General features: G+C 35.5%; 2 protein-coding genes across 25 annotated transcripts in view; both read right to left on the minus strand.

Annotated features, from left to right (window-relative positions):
• LOC134796233 (large ribosomal subunit protein mL66) overlaps positions 1-6,943 on the minus strand; it is a 137,520-nt gene extending 130,577 nt beyond the window's left edge. The window contains exons 1-3 of the mRNA XM_063768278.1: positions 6,802-6,943; positions 6,417-6,713; positions 5,310-5,491 (exon numbers count right to left, since the gene is read on the minus strand). Of these exons, the coding sequence (XP_063624348.1) occupies positions 5,349-5,491; positions 6,417-6,713; positions 6,802-6,904 (543 nt within the window). The 5' untranslated portion in view covers positions 6,905-6,943 and the 3' untranslated portion in view covers positions 5,310-5,348. The remainder of the gene's footprint in view (positions 1-5,309; positions 5,492-6,416; positions 6,714-6,801) is intronic.
• A 415-nt stretch (positions 6,944-7,358) lies between these two features.
• The window catches only part of LOC134796187 (perilipin-4-like), a 40,955-nt gene continuing 25,155 nt past the window's right edge, over positions 7,359-23,158 (minus strand). For 3 of the 24 annotated variants that reach the window (XM_063768177.1, XM_063768176.1, XM_063768175.1), the window contains 25 exons: positions 17,668-17,754; positions 17,224-17,322; positions 17,052-17,150; positions 16,880-16,978; positions 16,684-16,770; positions 16,502-16,600; positions 16,300-16,386; positions 16,087-16,185; positions 15,918-16,004; positions 15,726-15,824; positions 15,545-15,643; positions 15,373-15,459; positions 15,196-15,294; positions 15,020-15,106; positions 14,679-14,948; positions 14,498-14,596; positions 14,175-14,273; positions 13,986-14,084; positions 13,792-13,878; positions 13,414-13,512; positions 12,005-12,076; positions 11,192-11,272; positions 9,583-9,723; positions 8,974-9,167; positions 7,359-8,587 (listed from right to left, as the gene is read on the minus strand). In XM_063768177.1, coding sequence (XP_063624247.1) covers positions 8,498-8,587; positions 8,974-9,167; positions 9,583-9,723; positions 11,192-11,272; positions 12,005-12,076; positions 13,414-13,512; positions 13,792-13,878; positions 13,986-14,084; positions 14,175-14,273; positions 14,498-14,596; positions 14,679-14,948; positions 15,020-15,106; positions 15,196-15,294; positions 15,373-15,459; positions 15,545-15,643; positions 15,726-15,824; positions 15,918-16,004; positions 16,087-16,185; positions 16,300-16,386; positions 16,502-16,600; positions 16,684-16,770; positions 16,880-16,978; positions 17,052-17,150; positions 17,224-17,322; positions 17,668-17,754 — 2,645 coding nt within the window. In that variant the 3' untranslated portion in view covers positions 7,359-8,497. The remainder of the gene's footprint in view (positions 8,588-8,973; positions 9,168-9,582; positions 9,724-11,191; positions 11,273-12,004; positions 12,077-13,413; positions 13,513-13,791; positions 13,879-13,985; positions 14,085-14,174; positions 14,274-14,497; positions 14,597-14,678; positions 14,949-15,019; positions 15,107-15,195; positions 15,295-15,372; positions 15,460-15,544; positions 15,644-15,725; positions 15,825-15,917; positions 16,005-16,086; positions 16,186-16,299; positions 16,387-16,501; positions 16,601-16,683; positions 16,771-16,879; positions 16,979-17,051; positions 17,151-17,223; positions 17,323-17,667; positions 17,755-23,158) is intronic. The other 21 variants (XM_063768180.1, XM_063768189.1, XM_063768199.1 and 18 more) reach the window with 21 other exon arrangements.

Consider the following 23,158-nt stretch of genomic DNA (forward strand, 5'->3'; position numbering starts at 1 on the left):
TGAGGTAAAAAATTAGATCTATAGTTCGGTTTTTTTAGCATTAGAAATAAGGTAAACAATCTTGATGTGTCTTTTAATTGAAAAACACATTTTAAAAATAAGTTACGGCAAATATGTAACAATTATGAATCTAATATGAAGGCATTTGACACCGTCTCCATTCCTATTCTTCTGAGGAAACTGGAACTTAACGGTATCAGAGGGAATGCACTGGAGTGGTTTCGAAGCTACCTCTCAGACCGGACTCTATCGACCAAAACATTAGCAACCCCTTACCAATAAGCTACGGTGTCCCCCAGGGCAGCATACTGGGACCAGCTCTGTTTATTATATATATAAACGACTTAGCTAATGCCTACATCCCTAATGCGGATATATTCTGCTACGCTGATGATACGGCCATCATATTCCACGGAAACACCTGGGAGCAGACATTTACCTCGGCGGAAAACGGAATGAGATGTGTGTCAGAATGGCTGCACAACAACCTCCCGACTCTTAATCTATCAAAAACGAAATACATGTGTTTTCACAAAACAAAAGCCTCGGCTCCTGCTCAGTGTCCTCCTATTAAAGTACATAGCTGCGTAAACCATGACCAACAGTCACTCCCATGCACTTGTGAAGGTATCAGCAGAACTCCCCATATCAGATACCTTGGCGTGGTCGTGGACGAAAAACTTGACTTCCGAGAGCACGTCAATACAACAGCAAACCGCGTCCGGAAGTTAATTTATGTATTTAGAAACTTACGTAATGCAGCAGGCTTAGATTTGCTAAGATCAATATACGTAAGCATATGTCAATCTGTGCTGACCAATTAGTAAGTAAAATACATTGCTTTCTGTACCAATTCGCGCCTATGTATTTGTAACTCGGATGTAAGCTGGTTTCCTACAGGACAGGCATCGCCTAGTGTAGGAATCAGGCCAATTACAGGAAAGGCACTCCTTATTCTTTCAAATTCTATACCTGTACAGTGCATTAAGACGAAACGGGAGCTGAGCTAAAAGTCAATTTTGAGATTTCAAGCTGAATATACCCGTCGCTCTGACGGGGCGTGAGAGACTGTATTTGTGTGTGTAATGCACGCACACAGATGCGTACGCTTGCACCCGCGCGCGCCTCATTGCCGACAATTTGCAATGTTATTTTTCGTGCGTTACTGCCACGAGGCGTTCACTTATTACTTACTGTGTTGCGATTGAATTTTTTGACCCGGCTTACGTTTACGGAACTCGATAATCTTTCTACTACTGTGACTTGGCTTTGTTTACTTGACTTTGCTGATCAGCTTATTGTTTTGGACTCCGTGAGTTGTGGTTACCTATTGGACCGCACGCAATTCATCTACCTTTATTCAAGTAATTAAGCGTAATTAGCCGAAACCTTTATAATTATAAGAGTGTAATTCATAAGAAGTACATAAGATATAATTTATGTACTGGTTTGCTGTTAGCTTTTAATTGTATCACTTTACATATATGTTACTCAAATAACTAACACGGTTACACTGTTGTAAGAACATTATTTTTCAGGTAGGCCTTATTATACCTACTATAGGCCTTATTACCCCCTAGTACCTTAGTAGTAGTACTACTACTACGGAAATTGATTCAAAGACTCAAGACTGACTTAAGTGGCAGTAGGGTGTAGGGTTTTTTCTAGGCTTAATGAGTTCGCTGAAGCTTATTTTTTATACTTAGCGCACAGAACCACTAGTTTAACAGTATCAGCTCTAACCACATGTCACCATTTTGTCCTTTACGTAACAAACTCAGGGGCCCAGAATATCCGATGTACCTATCAAATCAAGGTTCTGTACCAAATAAGGCCCGGTTATTATAGTTCGTTATTTTTTAGCATTAGAAAGAAGGTAAACAATCATGACGTGTCTTTTTATTAATAATTATTGAAAAACGCTTTCAAAAATTAGTTTATATTACTTATGAAAGCAAAAGAATATAAAAAAGTATATGATTAATACATACATACATACAATCACGCCTATTTCCCGGAGGGGTAGGCAGAGACCACGGATTTCCACTTGCTACGATCCTGACATACCATTTTCGCTTCCTTCACATTCATAACATTCCTCATACACGCTCGCCGGTTTAAGGATGACTCACGTTAGACCGGGCCGTGTCCGGGCCGGAGCTTCCGGCGCTTACTTTTCTATGACATGACAGGCGATCACATGATGCTTCCCATAGAAAAGTAAGCGCCGGAAGCTCCGGCCCGGACACGGCCCGGTCTAGCGTGAGTTATCCTTTAGGGTGCAAGTTGCTCATTAATATGATTAATATGATTTATAATTCTAACATATTTGCTATGACTTATTTTTCAATGGTAATTTTTAATAAGACATGTCAAAATCTGTTACCTTAATGCAAAAAAAACGAACTTTAAGCGTGCTAACTTTCAAAATTTCATTTTTTATAAGATAGTATAAGTAGATGGGCAAAAATTTTGCGTCCATGTCCACCAGTGAGTAAGTGATTGAGATACCTAAACATTTAACTTTATAATGTAAAATGATATAATTTACTAACCTACTCGTTTAATTTCAGGTAGGTTGAATAAGGAACCAAGTAACCATGGGGAGGAGCAGTATTTACTAACATTTTCTTTTTGGGTCTTCAGAGTGTATCGTTTCCTTTTTTTTGCACATATTACACTTAAATATATATTCTCTGTGTAAACCCTTACGTCTTTCAATGACAAAGGCAAGATCAGCAAATGTACAATTTGTATGATCGTGCCTGATATTTGAGATCACAGAAAATAAATATTTTAAATCCACTATTCTGCGACCTTCTAAAATTTTGTTTTATCATGATTCATGATCAAAAAGCTCGGATTCAATAGTCATATCAAACGTCGATTATGCAGTTGATGATGAGCTTGCATTTTCTACCATTGGTGCTCCAAATGCATCAACCGGTGGCGATAAACTTTGCCCTCTTGTAAAACAAATTACTATTGTGATTGTGTCCAGCAAAAGGCCAAAATTCGGTTTACTTTCCTGTTTAAAATATTACTAATTTATTCATATTTCAGATTAGGTACATAGGTAACTGTCTGAATGTTACAATGCCAGCTGGCAAATTCTATCACATTTGTTTGTTTGGTAGTCATGGTAACATTCACTTATATTGATATCCTTATTAAGATCTGTATCTTATTATCCAGACCTTAAAATATTGCCACCGTTGCCCTTTAAAAAAATACTGTTTAAATAATTGGCTACTCAAACAATGCTTCTATAGTATAAATAATGACTACACAAAAATGGGTAGTATTGTATATAATGCACGAAATAAGGCCCGATTCTTAAGCGGGTTTAAATTTTGAGGCCATGTCCGCTAATACTATAGACAAAATATCAAGTTTAATAAACACAAAAAAAAAACATTGATGGGCCTTATTTTATAATTTAGGCCTTACTTTGTAATTTAAAGTAGAGTTAGGCCAAGAAAAATCTATAGCGATTTTGATAGAACACGCAGTGCAAGTATTATTTCAAAAGTCGCTTCTATGAAATTATGACATATAAATAACACTTGCACTGCGTGTGCTATCAAAATTGCTGTAGACTTTTCTTGGTCTGACTCTAAAATATTCTTTATTACACCACAAACATAAAAACAAATTAAAAAAAAAACCGGCGAAGTGCAAGTCGGACTCGCACACGAAGGGTTCCGTACCATTATTTATAAAAACGGTCACCCATCCAAGTACTGACCCCGCCCGACGTTGCTTAACTTTGGTCAAAAATCACGTTTGTTGTATGAGAGGCCCCACTAAAATTTTTATTTTATCCTGTTTTTAGTATTTGTTGTTATAGCGGCAACAGAAATAAATCATCTGTGAAAATTTCAACTGTCTAGCTATCACGGTTCGTGAGATACAGCCTGGTGACAGACGGACGGACGGACAGCGGAATCTTAGTAATAGGGTCCCGTGTTTTACCCTTTGGGTACGGAACCCTAAAACCGATTTACAATGTAGATAAAGGTAGCAACAGGCGGTCTTATCGCTGTTAGTTCTTATTCTTCGTTTGTTTAGCATTAGAGTGAAGGTGACGTGTCTTTTTTAAGCATGCAATCGTATAATTATTTACCTTTTTTTGTAATAGTTATGTACTTAGTGGTTAATATTAGTATTTACTATTTTTTTTTTCAATAATGCTTAAAAACGAAGTATAGACATGACAACCAAATATTAACGCCATTGTAGGGCAGGATATACAGAACATGAATCATTAGTACTGTCACGCTCCGTGATTGTTGAGCCATTTAGGGTTCTAGCTAAATTGGACATTCCATAGAGCACGAGTAAGTATGGAACAACCAATTCAGCTAGGACCCTAAATTGCTCGACAATTACGAAGCGTGCCTGTAGGTACCTAAAAATTTTGTTAACCCATTTTAACCATGCAATAAAATATTTTTGATTTTCATTTCTAATTTGAAATATTAGAATCAAAAAGTTCATAATAGATTGTATATCATAACTACAAAAATGTGTTCCCTACTCTCAACCCAAAACCCCTTGTATCTTAGGATCTAGATATTTTCACACAAGACGGTTTATCGATAACTTCTTACATCACTAGATTATCGACATTAAATGTCGACTATTGCCCATCACTTTTCTGGCTGTGTACGTATTTAGAAACTTGACTCCGCCCCTAAAATTAGTGCGATAGGGACAACTGCAGCTGAGGCGAAAAATCCTGCGTAAAAATGACAAAAATCGAGGTTTCGTAGTCCTCTTTTTCCTCCCCCAAAACTTAACCAATCGTAACCAAATTTGGAAATCTAAATGATTATGAAATTATCTGTGTCGGACCGTTTTGCTTTTTTGGCTAATTGATATCAGTTTTGATATCACTATTAGGCCATTTTGGCCGTTTTTGAAGGGCTCTAGCGCCTTAAAAAACAAAAATATCAAAAAAAGCAAAACGGTCTGACACAGATATTGACAATATTAATCTGTGTTGAAAAAATCATTGCTCTAGCTTCAAAAACCACGGAGGAAAACGAGGACTACGTTTGTATGGAGGAATGACCACTCCTGTTGGCTCTTAACATAAGTTTTTGTGTATAACTAACCTGAATTTATAAAGATGAATAAATATGTTTTATGTTTTAATACAATCATTTATATTGTTCTGCTTTCGTAAGTAATAGTTACTGATTTTTAAAAAGCGTTTATCAATTAAAAGACATGTCAAGATCGCTTACCTTCTTTCAAGTTCTTTCTAATGCTAAAAAAAACGAACTATAAAGTAAATTCTAAACATATTTATTGTACAACTGATTTAACTAACTACAAATACATTATCGCTTGAACCTATCAACAGGTTTCGGTATTCTCTTCATGAAAATGGTACTTTCATCAAAGTATGTATTAAATTTCTTGTGGCCGAATCTCTTGGTGGGATCTTTCTTGCAGTAAGAGGGAGTAAGGTTTATCATCAGTCCTGTAAACAACAAATTTATACACATGGTTAAAAAATTATTTCATGAGAACATATTACAGCAAGAAAATTGATCCTTTTTGCTTTTATAAGACTTTCAGTCCCAATTAATTTAAAACTTGAAGTTAACTGAATTAATAAAAGGTCTTGAAATATAGGGCTTGAAGGTCAATGCAGCCAAATGGTATCGTCTTGGGTCGTCCCATTAGTTTTTCGTCAAGTTCTTAAATTAGTCCTATTTTGCTTTTGTCACCCATTCTACATTCGTCACAATCGTCGGTGGCTTTCAATGTAGAATGCGTGACGAAAGGAGAATAGGACTAATTTAAGAACTTGACGAAAAACGAATGGGACGAACCAAGACGATACCAGCCAAATCTGTCTGTGGGAAATTCCATAAATAAGTGTATTTTTCTTTTTTTTTTTCAACTGTAGGAAATAGAGCCCATTGGCTTAAAGACTGCTGAAACTAAAAGCAATAAGTGCTTTGTTGATGTTGCTGATGTTGATAGTGCCATAAGTTAGAAAGGGATTTCATGACCCTGAATCGCTGTCAAACTTCGGTTTTGTAGCAAGTGTCTGTATGGTAGTACTATTGCTTATTCTGTGGATAACAGGAATACATTATTATCCTCATGTCTAACAAAATAAAAACTCTGGTTTTTAGGGTTCCATACCCAAAGGGTAAAACGGGACCCTATTACTAAGACTCCGCTGTCCGTCTGTCACCAGGCTGAATCTCATGAACCGTGATAGCTAGGCAGTTGAAATTTTCACAGATGATGTATTTCTGTTGCCACTATAACAACAAATACTAAAAAGTACGGAACCCTCGGTGGGCGAGTCCGACTCGCACTTGTCCGGTTTTTAAATAAACTTGGCACCTCCAACCTCTGTGCTGTAACAGTAAATAATATACACTGCTAACCTGCTTTCTGTGCCATAGAAACCATCTTCCCAATTTTCTTCTGTTGACGTCGGCACAGTCCCGTAATGCGACGCGGCAACATACAGCCGTCGGACCTCACAAACTGACTCAATATTAGAACATCCGTGTGTTTCACATCAAGCCCAAGGGCACACATGTAGCAAGGAGGCTTCACATCACCCTGGACGACAGGAGCGAGGTCCTTTATCTTTTCAGCACGCACTAACAGCTCAGTGCGAGGGGAAGTAGCCTGGATTCCTTCTACAACCAACGCTGTACCTTCCTTTTTTTCGTGTACTAGAAAGGAAAAGTGATTATAGGTTAGGTTATGTTAGAGAAGGGTATAATATTCAAATAATAGCACTTAAAAGAACACCTAACTTACTTTCTTTAATATTAAGAGTTTTGGTAACAGACAAAGATCGAACTGTTGTTGATAATACGGCATTTTTAGCCGATAAAAACCCAGCTCTAACCAGCGCCGCCATTGTTGTTTATGAGATGTGACATCTGTCAAATAGCGTTTCGTTCGTTCAATCTGCGATTTCATTTAAACTTTTGTCCGATTTAGCAGAAAATTTAAATTGCTGCTGGTAGCACTCACATTTCGATGATGTCATTTCCGTTCTCCTTATTTTAAATTTTACGTTTCACTTTAGTAATAATAATAACACCATTCCATACAAAGAAAAAATAATAATAATACAATTTTTCTATTTGTAGGCTTTTACTTTTTAGCTAGTTTTAGTTTAGTTTGTTTAGTTCTTAGTTTAATTTACTTTTTTTAGTTCTAATTTGGTTTTAGGTGTAATTTTATGTCATTAGATACTATACCATATTAAATTCTTTTTGTATTAGTTGAGTAAAGTAGGGTAAATAGTCAATTACTAGCCACCGGTATTTTATTACAAGATGCAATGCAAATAAAAAGAAAATAAGTAAGTGGTAATTTATTTATTACGACACTGATAAGTTGATAATAGACAATAAAGAAATTGTTAACAGTAAAATATACCTCATGTGTATGAGAAAGTGTAATATTTTTTCGTGCATTAATATAATAATTTAACTGTAATGTACATTAGGCAACAATAAAATATATTATGTCTGTCAATAAAATATATAAAAGTACAGCAATGTACAATATATCTAAACTGTTGTACAATCTGATGTCTAAAAGATAGCAGCTGCTAAGCAGACGATGTTTAAAACATATATTATTATATATCATTAAGTAAATGTACAGTTCTTTGTATTGTTTTTGTTACTTTATTGTTGTATAAGGCTGCTGGACGGTTTCAAGCAAAGCACGGCGCTCAAATTAAATAGGCATGGTATATATACGTTCAATACAGATCCTATAATAACTTACACTATACATAGCATAAATTATAGAATATTGCTATGAAAACAACAAAAAAACTGAGATTACATTGTGACTTAGATAATATTGTCAATATTAAGACATTAAATATTGTAAAAAGATGTCAAATATTTCTTTAAAGAAAATATATAAAAAACGCAATTTAAATGCATTGTGTAGTAATATATAAGGTTTGTTCTACTATAATAATAACACGTATTGAGTAAAACTTAAATTAATTTAATATTAGGTAACTTAAAACTAATTGTACCAGCAGTTGAAAAATATAAAATAATAAACAACTAGAGAACGAAAATTATGTTACAGATAGATTACGTTTTTTTTGTCATATAAACTTTATGAATTTTGGAAATTCTGTTACCAAAAAAATCGTATGAATATGATTCTGGATAAGATGCAAGGCAAAAACATATCAGAAATGAGACATGTTTAACACAATTTTTCTGCTGCATCCTACACAATGGCAACAGGAAAAAGAAGGAACACATCATATAACCCATTTTAAGTCAAAATGTAAATACATGCAGCAGAGTTGCATGAAAGAATCACCCTTCGAACGAGGCTTGTGAAACATGATAAGAAAAACAAAAAAATGTCTATGGAGGCTGATGCTGACACTTCTATGGACTGTGATTTAGCGATTCCAGTAGAACGGAGCTTGAATGCAGGTACACGTGGCGGGAGCCCGCTTGTTGCTTTATTTGGGGAAGGCGGCGAGACCCTTGCTCAGCAGACCGGCGGCGCCTTCAGAGCCGTCATGCACTGCCGTCGATAGGTTCGATGCCAGCTGTGAACAAGGAATTACAAGTTATAATGTACTCGTAATATCAAAAGACGCATTTTTGATTGGTTATTAATTTTAGCAGTCGTCGGCCTCTACTTGCTTAATCGTGTGATGTAACATCTGTTTGCAATGAAAAGTGCTTTCTCGGTGCAAATTTTGAGAGATCTAAGCAGTTTCATAGCTATTAAGTGGCATGAACCATTGTATGACAGTTACGTGCCCGTACCTGTAGCTATCTACCTATGTAGATGGATATTATCTAAAATGCCAAATACGCCTAGCACTGTCGGTGCACCTTGGCGTCGACGACGTGTCCGGCGTTCTTAATTCCCTAGTCGGCGGTGGCGTCCACTCCACTGTTTGTCTACGCTGCAATGTCTAACACTTACCACGTCGCGCTTGCCGCTGAGGTATTTGTCGGCGTCCTTGATCTTGGCGTCGACGACGTGTCCGGCGTTCTTGATGCCCTCGTCGGCGGCGGCCTCCACTCGCTTCAGCGTGTTGTCGACAGTGCTGTTCACGGCGTTGCTGGCGTCCGCTGCGGCTTTTTCGGCTGCTTTTTTGGATTCTTCCATCGCTACGTCTGGAATTGTGGAGATAAGTGATTAGTTCAGTTATATTCGTTAAAATTTCATCACAAGACAAGTTTGACAGTTCTGCATAGAATTACAGTTATTTGTGCTATATTTAATCGCCATATTTTACGTTAACAAGTAAGTCACATTACAGGTACCTAGGTACTAATAGGTACTTTATGAATGTTAATGTCCTCATCTTGCCTTAATGTGTACATATTGTTGAGGAGGAGAGTTTACAAATTTGTCAGACAGAGTTGCTTTAGGGAGTTCTTTGTTAAGAAGACGGATTAAAATAGGAAGTTGGAAGTAACAGTAAAGCAAAGCAACCATCAATTTAATGGAGAATTTCGGATATTATCGTTATCAGTTGGAATAGTGAGTGATACAATAATAAATCATAGAAATGCAAACGGTACTCACTGGCAGCCCTCTTGGCCTCAGCAGCAGCGGCCTCCGCGGCCTTTCGGGCCTTCTCCTTCGCGTCTTCGGCGGCCTTCGCTGCCTGTGCTCTGGCCTCCTCTGCCGCCTTCTTTGTGCTGTCTACCGTCGAGTGGATCGTGTCTGTGAGAAAATATTATATGAGAATTTAATAAAATGTTTGAGAGGATTTAGGATAAGCATAAACTATAAATTTTCATTGGGATTGCCTTTTTGGTTTTAAATTCACATACTGGCTGGTCTTTGTGTTGTATTATAACTGCCAGTTTTGTTTGCGGTAGGTATTAAAGAAAGAAATGCAGCACGAATATTTGGGAAAATCGCGCCCTGTGTTGCGGGCATAATGCTTCACATTAGGGATCATCCATTAATTACGTCACACGAATTTCTAGGCTTTTTAACCCCTCCCCCCTCCTTGTCACACTTGGTCACATTTTGCAAACCCCTCCCCCCCTGGTGTGACGTCACATTTTAGGCAATTTTGTTTTCAACGAAATCGACAATATTAACTCGGCATTCTTTTTTTAATAAAAAAAATATTTTTGTAATATAAATATTAGTAATTTTATAACACAACGAAAGTTACATCCAAAATCTCATTATTTAACTGTACAGCGAATAAAAAAATATAAATTAATTTTCGGTTACTGATGAAGTGACATCACAATGTTTGTGACTCCCCCCTCCCCCATGTCACAACATGTCACATTTTCTTGACCCCCTCCCTCCCCCTAAACGTGTGACGTAATTAATGGATGACCCCTTAGTGGGCGAGTCAGTAATAAGAACATGGATGGTGAGTGATTATCGGCGCTCAAGGATCATTGGGTGATTCCCCGAGTTTCCGCTAGCCTATTTTAGTGTGATTTTAGTGGTTACTATTGGGAACTACTGTTTGGAGTCTCGGTCCATCTAGTCAGCACCAAGTATGGTTGTGGCTGGGTTGTGGTAAGATTCAGATTCAGATTCAGATGTTTTATTGGTAAAAGGCAATCATTTTACAAGTCAATAAATATATGTACAAAATCCAACTGTTATTTTACATTTCAGGTATTTGCTGATTAATTATTATTACATATTGATATTAATATTATCTGAATATTATATATTTACATTAATTTTTGCATTTAATTGTCTCATTTCAAACATTGTCAGAGATAATCATATTAAATTTAACTCCATAGAATAATTCTGACCGTGATAAAACTCCACTCCATGCAGTCAGAATATGGTCAGAAATTAAATCTACATATTTCAATGAGGAAATGAAATGTTTACTCTCTTAAATAACGGTTAGTTTAATAATGGAGTGTCATGTTCAAGCGCATTAATTCTAGATCGTAACTCACATAAAAGTCATAAAACACACGGAGTTAAATGTCACACAAATGAGAAGACATATCAACGTGGTCTAACGGTTGATTTGAATTTTGAACTCACACATATAACATGACAACATGACATAGCACATCGAAAGACATAGAGTTGTTCTTTAAAAAATGTTTCCATATATTTCGATGTTATTAATTAGCATTTCAATGCCTTTTTAGTATTCAAACAAAAATGCTGACAACGCTGCAAACTCAAGTACCAGTCGTATCTTCTGCGACTTTCTTGCAACTCTCCGCCGCCTCAGTAGCCTTTGTAGAGCTGAATTTGCTTTGGATTCCATCTACAAACGTTACAACATATTTTACAAACTATCAACCGACACCTGTATGACACAATTCAAATACAAACCGTGGAAGCTGCCAGCGACTCCATTGGTCTGGATCAAAGCGGATGAGACGCCATTTTGGATGCGTTCTGTGATTGCAAAGAAATAGTGATGTGCCCTTGTCGATAATTGCGAGAAATAAGAGGATGAATGGTTATCGTTCTCGATTACGTTCTCCATAACTGAAATGATATTTCTTTTGGGATACGTACTATAAATATATCTTATTTTTATACAAACTAGTTTTTACAATTTATTTATTGTATAAAAGATTTAAGGAGACTATCATATTAGAAGGTACTTCACAGGTATACTTGAAATTATTTTGCTGACTAAGCTGCAACTAGACAATACTTTGAAATAGTGATTCTGATAGGCAAGCAAATTCAAACGACAGTTTTTTATCATATCGTCGGCCATCTTGAGCACTTTAAATTAGACTTTTGCCTAACCTTTTTTATAGAGAACGTTATTGAGAATTATTTTCAATACTATAAAAATCAAAAAGTAGGTATGATTCTCGACGGCACATCACTACAAGCAAAGATGAGGAAAAGTGAGAAATATGCGCAAGAACTTAGTTTATCGCCGAAATTAATACATATAAACAACTAAGTTCTTCTATAGATGAAGCTCTTGAGAAGCAGATGCATGAAATACAAAGCAAGAGATTAAGAGAATAGTTACCATTAGTGTCTTCTACTACGTCCTCTGAAGAAACCTCAGTATTTTCAGTGTTATAAATCGAGCTTGTTAGGTCTACGGAAAGTGCAGGAAAAAAAAAAAAGAAAATTAGTGGAAAATAAAGGAAGAAAAAAACATGCAACTTAAAGTAAAATGATAAAATGATTTTTGCTAGATTACTTCAAGTTTGGTAAAAACTTGGATGGTAGGTATTCATGGAAGAATAAATTGTGGACATGGATCATTGAACCGTAACAGAAGTTCGAGTTCATTCCATCCATTTCGTAGAATTTTTGTTTTGTCAATTTATTGTTTCTTTTAAAATATCCTATAAGTATTAGATGTTAAGGTAAAATTTATTTCGTAACAGTCCCAAAGAGATTAAGTTAGGTTGCCACTTCAAAAATTCTGAATAAAATTCTACGAAACGAAATATAGGGAACACTATGTACGAAACAGTTTCGGAACGTATACCTACAGTCATTATAGTTCGTTTTTTTAGCATTAGAAAGAACTTGCAAGAAGGTAAAAAAATATATATATATATATATTTGCCGTAACTTATTTTAAAAATGTGTATTTCAAGTAAAAGACACATCAAGATTGTTTACCTTATTTCTAATGCTAAAAAAACGAACTATAGACGCTTTCTGTTGTACCTTGCACTGCAATCTATTTATAGCATTAGTGCAAAGGTGACCACGATAGAGGGTCACTCGAGAATAAACAATGCGAAACGCCAGACACGGCGACGTGTCCGTTTGTTTGCTGAGAATCACGACGCATGCGCCTGCTTGCCTTTAGTGGATGCTAATGTTTTTGTAAATTCCGATAACTTTGAAGAATTATAATTTTTATGTTCAAATAAAGTCTATTTATATCCAGTTGATAGTACAGTTTGGTACCTATATTTTTTTATCGTTAAATAATATAGTAAGTACCTAAACTGTACTATCTGTTATTTTGTTACCTGTTTATTATTTAACAATTTTTATCTGATAAGGGATTTTATTACAGAATAATAATCTCTACATAGTTATTTTTTAACTTATTATTTTTTAACGTAAATTGAGCGATTGTGTATAAATCTGGCGTAAGTAAATACCCATGAGTTTAGTAATATTTCTAAATTTATTGAACAAGTGTATGAGCAGTTTTGTTTTCATTTTATTCCTAAAATTAACCAAAATACTTATTTTAACTGTCTTATATACATATATAGCTCTTTTTTCCAACTATGCAGTTAGCAGAAATACCTCTGCATATCTGCATGCCCCCGCCAAGTTTTTTAGACAACTTTGCAGCTGAGTATACATAGAAGGAACGCTGCACGATGCCGAAGTTATCGGTATTCAGCAAAAACACGGTGTATATATAACTTTGGCGCCATCTGTATGATAATGCTTGCATACCTTTCGCGCTTCCAATAAGCGACGATCCCTTATCCACCACGTTACCGGCAAAGCTCTTAGTCGTATCTACAGTGCTTTGTACTGTGCTTGCTACGGTATCTACAAAGCAATGTCGAAAATTAACATAAAGATAACATTAGTGAGTTCCCATTTTTAAAACTAAGATGTAATGATAAGATAAAGTTTTTAAATAGCTATGCGTTTTTTGTGAAATAAGTACCTACTTATTTTTCTTACTGCTCATTTTTTTAAAACAAGAAGTATTTTAAAAATATTGTAAGGTAATGAAAACAACAAAGTGAAAATTGTATTTAGATTTAAGTAATTATTTAACCTAAGGGTTAATCACAAATTGAGCAAACAATAGCTAACTAGTACCTTTAGCACTTCCTACTAAAGACGTTCCCTTTTCAACAGCGGACGCCGCCGCATTCTTGGTTGCATCTACAGTACTTGCAAGGGTGTCTAAAAATAAAATAAAAACGATAAAATAAAATAAATAAATGTATAAACACGTAAAAACAAATAAAAAGGAAATGATGGATATTAAATCGTTAACACAAATAAATTACCTTTGGCACTGCCTACAAATGAGGAACCGGTCTCAACAGCAGATGCCGTGACGTGTTTAGTAGCGTCTACTGTACTAGAAATTGTACTCGCTACGCTATCTACAAATAATTTTTACAATGAATATTCCTCTTTTAAATCATAATTTATTCACGAATTATTTCATTGAAGAATAGGTTCTAATAGAGTACCTTTAGCAGCGCCTGCATACGATGTGCCCTTTTCAATGGCAGATGTTGTTAAATTTTTTGTTGCATCTACAGTACTATGGACTGTGTTGGCCACCTTATCTATAATATTAATTAATTTAATATCTTAATAAGAAACACTAATAACACTGAAGAAAGTATTATTATTAGATTTAAATATGAAAAAGTAATAATGATTATATAATATATCCTTAATATGAACAGCCCGTTTCTACAGCGGTCGATGCCGCAGGTTTAGTATGTAATGATATGAAGAAGAAAAAACAAATTAATGTAGTATAGTGATACAGTTGAATAATTGGTACCTTTAGCACTTCCTACTAACGCTGAGCCCTTTTCAACAGCTGACGCCGTTACATTCTTTGTTACGTCTACAGTATTATGGACTGTGTTTGCTACAGTATCTACAAATTAAATAAATAATAAAAAACCAAATTAAACTAAAAAAATAAATTAAAAATGGGCGGAATAACAAAATTTAAATACCTCTAGCACTTCCTAAATACGAAGTGCCCGTTTCAACCGCAGAAGCGGCTGCATTTTTGGAAGCATCTACAGTACTGGCAACGGTATCTACAAATATGATTATAAATGTAATGATATGAAGAATAAAAAACAAATTCATGTAGTGTAATGATACAGTTGAATAATTTGTACCTTTAGCACTTCCTACTAACGCTGAGCCCTTTTCAACAGCTGACGCCGCTACATTCTTTGTTACGTCTACAGTACTATGGACTGTGTTTGCTACAGTATCTACAAATTAAATAAATAATAAATAAAATAAAATAAATAAAAAAATGGGCAGAATAACAAAATTTAAATACCTCTAGCACTTCCTAAATACGAAGTGCCCGTTTCAACCGCAGAAGCGGCTGCACTTTTGGAAGCATCTACAGTACTGGCAACGGTATCTACAAATATTATTATAAATGTAATGATATGAAGATGACAAAACAAATTCACGTAGTATAATGATACAGTTGAATAATTTGTATTGTACCTTTAGCACTTCCTACTAACGCTGAGCCCTTTTCAACAGCTGACGCCGCTACATGCTTTGTTACGTCTACAGTACTATGGACTGTGTTTGCTACAGTATCTACAAATTTAATAAATAATAAAAAAAAACAAAATTTAACAAAAAAAAAAAATGGACAGAATAACAAAATTCAAATACCTCTAGCACTTCCTAAATACGAAGTGCCCGTTTCAACCGCAGACGCGGCTGCATTTTTGGAAGCATCTACAGTACTGGTAACGGTATCTATAAAAAAATGTTTAATAGCCGTCAAAACACTTATTTTAATTTGTAAATCGAATTTTTGGTTTAAACTTCCAAAATGTTATACCTTTAGCACTTCCGACTAAGGCTGAACCCTTTTCAATGGCGGAAGCCGCGGCATTCTTTGTTACATCTACAGTACTATGAACTGTGTTTGCGACATTATCTATAAGAAAAAATAAATTAAAAAATCGAATACAAAAATAAAACTATACGAGTATTAACACAAACTGAATAGGTGAAGGTACCCCTTGCACTTCCTAAATAAGAAGTGCCTGTTTCCACAGCAGATGCGGCTACATTTTTAGTTGTGTCTACTGTGTTAAGAACAGTATTTGCAACAGTATCTAAAATTAAATAAATATTTGAAAGAAAAATCAAAAATATATTTAAAAAATGTAAAGCATAAATATTATTATTTTACAATGAAGTTGTAATACCTTTAGCACTGGCTAAATACGAAGATCCCGTTTCAACAGCCGTAGCTGCCGCTGTTTTAGTTGCATCTACAGTATTGACAACAGTACCTACGAGTTAATTTTAATTTTAACAATAATAATCAAAAATAATTAAATAACAAAAAAAAACAAAAGTTAGACAAAATAATACCTTTAGCACTTCCTACAATTGAGGTTCCCTTTTCTACTGCTGAAGCGGCTACATTTTTGGTCACATCTACTGTGCTACTGACAGTGTTTGCAATTGTGTCTAAAATATATTTAAACAATCAGTTTTATAACCTAATTGAATTTGGAATTACTTATTTATCAAGCAAAATTTATTTGCAGCAAGTTATTAACAAAAATAGATACAGGGTTTTACCTTTAGCGGCACCGGCATATGATACGCCTGTCTCTACCGCGGCCGCTGCTGTTTTTTTGGTCGTATCTACCGTACTCGCTACTGTATCTATAAATTTTAATTACGTATGTTTAAAACGCAATATAATTACACTATATTAATTAGTCATCAATAAAGTACTCAGGATTTTATTAATTTATTTGTTCCGGAATTCTTTACGTACCTTTGGCACTATCAACATAACCCTTCCCTTTTTCTAGTGCAGATTGAGCAACGTGCTTTGTTGTATCTACAGTGCTATGTACAGTACTCTGAATAGTATCTACAAGCGAAAGCAAACACATATAAGACATCATAAAAAGCTGACAACACATAATAGAATGTATTTTATTAAATATGTTTTACCTTTGGCTGAATCGACGTATGTTTTACCGGTTTCGATCGTACTTTCTGCGGCTTTTTTAGTATTGTCTACAGTATATGATACTGTATCTACAAGAAAAACAAAAGAATAACTAAATTGTTCAAATAAAGATAAACTTAAAAACGTCCGAAGCAATTAAAAAATAATGCTGGCAAAAAAATTATGAAGCGTTAATACCTCTAGCGCTATCAACATAGGATTTGCCGATATCATAAGCCGAATATGCATAGCTCATTGACGTGTCCATGGCACTTTGGAGCGTGTGCTGGGCCGTATCTAATGTCACACAATAATAAAACACAAAATGTTAACCACACTTGTTAGTACGAATCAATAGAAACAATAGTACCTTTTGCGCTGGCGGCACAAGCTTTGCTCTTATCAACAGCGCTTTGTGTAATATTTTTAGTACCCTCCACTGTCTTCTGGACAGTGTTCGATACTGTATCTATGCAATGAAAGAATACATTAATAAAAAGTCAAAATTATATAAAAGAAAATCGTAAGATTTGATTCTATACCTTTTGCGGATGTAGCATAAGTTTTGCCTGTTTCCACAGCCGTTTGGGCTACCTTTTGTGTTGTATCTACAGTGCTTTGGATTGTGCTTGAAACGGTATCTACAAAGCAAAACTTCAAATAAATAAAAGTAAAACAAAAATTGTGCATAATGTTTGATAAAACTTTTTCGCATATTGCTGGTTCGCCTAATGTATTATGTAATATAAAAAATACGATGTTTGTTATCTACCTAATCCATTTTCGGTTATTATGTTACTCCTAAGAGTTGTGGTAAAGTGTGATCTAAATTAAGTAAACATTATAAAATCACGTATTATGCTGAATAAAGTAGGTACATCTAATCCCAAGTGAATTAGGGTGTAACGTACGTTAATATAAATATCGTTTTAAAAACGATAGGCACCAATTTGATGGCATGGCATTTGATTACGATTGCTACGAACCTTTGGCACTAGTGGCGTACGATTTGCCAGTGTCGAGGGCGCTCTGTGCGGCTTTTTGTGTGGTGTCTACTGTGCTCGATAGGGTCTCTACAAAACGGTAGACCAATCAAAATAAGTAGTGTAAATATAGCGGTTCTGGCGCACTTTAGGTAAATATCTTTTGGGGCCATTTCTGGGCTTGTTTTGTATCGGTACATGTTCTGTATCACATGTGATGTACCTCTACTCATGGGCAATTGAAACAGCTCACTTTGAATATACGTTTCCATACAAGATTGTTCGTTTATTAAGGTAAATGTAAGACGACTACCCTAATTATAGGTATTTACTCATACGTTATCAGTACATGTTCCGTGTTATGATATCTTTGTGGTTTTCCTGTACTCGCGGACAATTATAAAATAATTAACTTTGAATACTTATTTCCATACCAGATGGTCCGTTTTTGTTGCGTTCAAGTGTACCTTTGTTTTAATCAAATATAGCGTGGGAGTGATTTGACCTATTCTGTTATCAGTTACTACAGCATATTTTATTCGCTATTATCTAATTGCGTAATTGGGTCACTTGTTCCTCTATTTGAAACGGATGTGTTTTAACAATTTATTGTCTTCATTATTTTATAGACCAGCAAACACTGCGAACGTTTAAATTAAAACACATAAAATAAAATGGATTACGCTATTGCATTATGCGTTAGATTATGGTTCGATAACGAAGGCATTACTTATAACTACAAACGTGCTGGGGATGGAACAGAAAATAACATCCTCTTCATTTCGAGCGTCGAGGCGCTCGCCCCCGACATGGACATTAACAAATGGAGTGCGGCGCGGAAGGAGCTGAAAAAGGTTCTGAAGGAGCAGCTAGCTGAGCATCCGGCAGTGACGTTGCACTCGGATTACCACGCGGAGGGGATCCTGCAGGAGATATTAGTGAAATATCAAATTAGGACATTCCTTGCAGTCCCGTGCAAGCAAACAACAACCATATGGAAAGATGGGGTCATATGGTTCATGGAAGTGAAAAATCCCCTGATAACCAAGAAACTCTATGTGTTTGTAGACTGTTAGTGGGTGTGTGTGTGTGTGTGTGTATCTGTATAATTAAAATAAAAGCGTAAGAGTTTTTTAGCATTTATTTATTTTATAATGCCCCCATGCTAGGGTTTTGATGCCATCATCTAAGATGAATCTCTTTTCATCTCTGCCACAGAGAATTTTTTTTCTTTTAATTTGAGTAAACACGTTATGCTTATCACTAATCAAGTTATACAAGTCATCATACAGCGGTTTTTGACTTAAATCTAAACATTTGAAGTATTTATTAAAATTTAATCGCCTGACAGCAGCGGCGCTGACACCTTTATTCTTTTTTATACACTTTCTTTTATTGTCCTCGGTGTATTCGTCTAATATATAAGCATACATTTTCGATCTTAATGCTACAAATTCTCTCACAATTATGCCTTTGGTTTCATCTTTCATTACGCCTACGACTTTTTTATTCACCTGTGGTAAGCCGTATACATTATTTTTCGGAAGGTCTGAAGTGTCAAATCTACTTTGTAAGTCTGGCTTAATGTCTTCATAAAAGTTCTTTGTTTTTATATCATAAACAAAAGAATCGGTGTCTGTGTATAACAGCCTCACATTTTCACCATACTTAGGTAGGATATAATCATAATGAAAATTGTACATTAAAGTTTTACTTAATTCTAGCACGGTAAAACCAACATAAATGGGTTTGTTATAGACAATTCTAGATTTCTTTAACTGCACTGCCACTAGCTCTTCGGAGAAAATAGAAGCGCTGTGGAAGTTTGGTTTTGAAATATAACGTTCAAGGCCATATTTACATTTTCTTCCTGTTTTTACACTGTTCCAACGGGTACACAACTTAACATCGACCCTTTTTTCAACATTTTCAATTGTTTTTCCAAATATAGAGTTATTCATCAGTTTGAAAAAATCCTTTTCAAAAGTGTTTTTCGCCTCTGTTCTCATTTGGGAATTCAAATCAATGTATGATCTTAACCAGGGTGATTGATTGAAAGTGAGTACTCTGTGAATTTTCTTACATATCAAACCTTTTTCAATACACTGTTTGAGGTTAGCACAGTGTATGACATAGTTGAATTTGTTATCTAAAGTAAGTAATAACTTTTTAATTTTGCCCTCAAATGGTATTTTTGTTTCGGCACAGAAAGGATAATCATTGTGATAATCATGTAATATGGATGGATACTCTAAGTCAACTTCTAATATATATCCAATATCAGAATCTATCTCATATGACAATACATCAAACTGCTTAATCTCTTCTTCACTCATCCACCTGAAGTTATTGATTGGGAGTGGGCGTCGCATAGCATCACCGTAAAGATTGTTTATATCTAAATATATGATAAAACTGCTATCCTGGTTGATGTCATAGTCTTCCATAAATTTATTATTAGCTTTACCGTAACGATTAGACGCCTGGCTAAGACCACCTCTAATACCTTTCTTTATAAATTGAATAATTTCGTAGTCGGTAAGCAATTCAAGACATACATTAGTATGCTTTAACATTGCATCCCAACTCAAACCTGGAGCTGTGACATATTGGCAAGGATCTAGTTGGTAAGTATCTATACACACCTGACGAAAGTTTTCAAAGACTTCTGCTAACAGCAAAACATCTGTTTTGAGGTATAGATCAGCGTACTCTCCGAGAGACTTTATGTTGAATTCGCGCCATACATTCTGCGCGTGTTGATAATCTTCAATGGAGACGCGTGAGTCGGTGAGTTTATTATAGAATGCGGAAGGCTCGGGTAATGAAGTTTCTTCTAACTTGCCCCAGTCGCTCACATACTCATAAGGGAAAACCCCTTTGCGTGTTAACAGTTTCATATGTTTGTCTTGTTCGCTTTGATCGTGAGACGGCAAGAAATTCGGTAGTATCTTGAACTGTTCGCGTGAAAGGTTTTTGACTAATTTATCCAAGCTACTCGACATAAATTTATACGAGTCTATAAATCTTAGCGCGTAATCACCAATTCGCTTATCGATTGAAATGTATTTTTCCTTGTTGATGGGGATGCAATCTAAGTTTCCATCGGCCTTGGCCAATTCTTTAATGAACAAATGGCAATCGTAGCCACTCAGATTATGGAAGATGACCGGTATAAACTTTGCTATTTTAAAATTTAGATTACACGCGTTATGTGCTTTTCCCCTAACTTCGCCTGTCAAGTGACAATGATCAGTCACGTGAACCTCATCTTTTTCTATTGTTTTACTGCAGATGTGGCAAATGTTGGAGGCAACACCCCCATCACCCGAGCTATTATTCTTTATAGGTATGACTTTTTGCAAAACTTCTATAATCCTCCCCGCGTCTTCATAAATGCATTGTATGAATCTCTCGACACAGTCTTCACCGCGATAAATAACAAATTTTGATTGGTTCTTATCAAAATCGCAATGAAGATAATAAGAAAAACTACACGGCACGTGTTTGTGGGTGTTATAAGTAGTAGCGGTAGTATCACTGTTTCTATCTAAGGGAACTAAAAGTGACTCAAAGTCAGCATAAATTACGAATGGTACTTTCATCATATTTTTAAAGTTTTGAAAACGCAAGATTTTGTCACCTTCCTTAGGTAGCTCTATTAGCGAATGTCCACAACCGATCGTCTTGTGAAGTTCAAGTTTGTTTTCACTCGGGAAGTGTTGTAGACATCCGTGGCACAGCCAAATTTTATGTTCAGATCGAGTTATTTGCGAGCGCACTAAGCGAGATAAGTTCTTGATCCAACAATAATGTGACAATGTCCCCTTCTCATAATACAATAAATCCACATAACGTTCATAAGATACTTCCGAAATTCTTAAAGGTACAATTATCAAATCTCCGCCGTCCTTTTTAGAATTCTTTTTCTTAGAGTCAATACCGTACACATTCACACTGATCTTGTTTAATTTTTCAAACTTTTTAATACCTAAATGACAAACCGGGAGTTCTATACCGTTAATTTGTAAAACGTCCTCATGGCGCGGGTACGAGGAGGGTCGATCACAACTTTTGTCCACGGGATATAGGGCGCTAACAACAGCCCAAAAAAAGCACTTATTGTCACTATTTTTCACATTAACACACGCTTTTTTCACTTGCACTGCTTTCGGGAGGGGTATGTATGATGATCCTTTGAGCGGTTGATATTTGTTGATGTTGACTTCGATAAACTCAATTTTTTCAAGCGACCACCCGCTGTCCCGCTCTTGAAAATCTTCGCACTTTTTTAAAATGCATAAAGTGATATGTTCATAAAACGATGGGAAATCTACAGCATCCATATGTAGAGGCACATTTTGAGTATTGAATGACTTCAAATCACGTATTATTTCCCCTTCAGGGTCGGTCTTCATAAAAGTACAAAATAGTTCCACGTTCACTTTTACATGTTTGTGGATTTTTAATTCGATATCAATCACTTTCTTAATCATATCTTTAATATGTAACAAGTACATTTTAGGATCCAATATTTTTGAGCTCCCATTAATTCGGTAACTCACAATTCTACATCTGAAGGCACTATTCACAATGTATACGGCGCAATCCTTAGATTTTTCTTGAGTACACAGTAACTTGTGACGTTTAGTTCTCGAATGAGCTATGAGACGGTTTGATAAAACATCTTCATTACAAAAGTCACAATGATATGAGGATGACATGGTGCGCGATGTGTGCGTATGGTTCAAACAAAGGTTTGTTTGTATATAAGTATGTGCACATCACCTCACTTTTATAACCCAATTTTTTTTTTTTTAAAAAGGTACCTAACCATTTTGTGGTCAGAGCTGATAAGGGTTTCTATGCTAAAATAAATAGGTCATATTTTTCTCTTAATCAATAATTTATTTTAACAAACCGCAAACATTTACCATTGGAAAAAGTAGGTATTACATAGAAGGTCAGCAGCGTAACACTTTATTTCCGAGTCAACAACATCATTAATATTGCACAATCCATGTATAATGTTGCGTGCTTCTTGAACGTTGGTGGGGCGGTGTGTCTTAAAATGCTTCTTGAAGAAGTTGAGGCGGTTCTCGTAGGTCGACTTTAGCTTGTTCAAGTATTCAATTCGAGCGTTAATACACTCCATAACACGTTCAATAAGTTGCCATTCCATGTGATTTATTACCAGAGGGTTATTTGTGTTATCCGAATCAACAAGGAAAAGCACTGGTGGAGAGATGCACATTCGAATACAACGACGATCACACCGAATATGATGTGGCGGCGCACTTAATGGGTTTTGATAAAACTTTCCAATGACGGCAACTTTCTTCGCAAACATCGTGTCCCATTCTTCACATGTGAGTTCGTGTTGTCCATTTAAATTGACGCAGGTTTGTAAGCTCATTTTACCTTCAATAAATTGCAGCCTCAAATATACATAGATATTTTTAATTAGAGTATGATGACATTTCATCTCCAGATT

This window comes from Cydia splendana, chromosome 13 (assembly GCF_910591565.1).
Source record: "Cydia splendana chromosome 13, ilCydSple1.2, whole genome shotgun sequence".
Taxonomy (NCBI): domain Eukaryota; kingdom Metazoa; phylum Arthropoda; class Insecta; order Lepidoptera; family Tortricidae; genus Cydia; species Cydia splendana.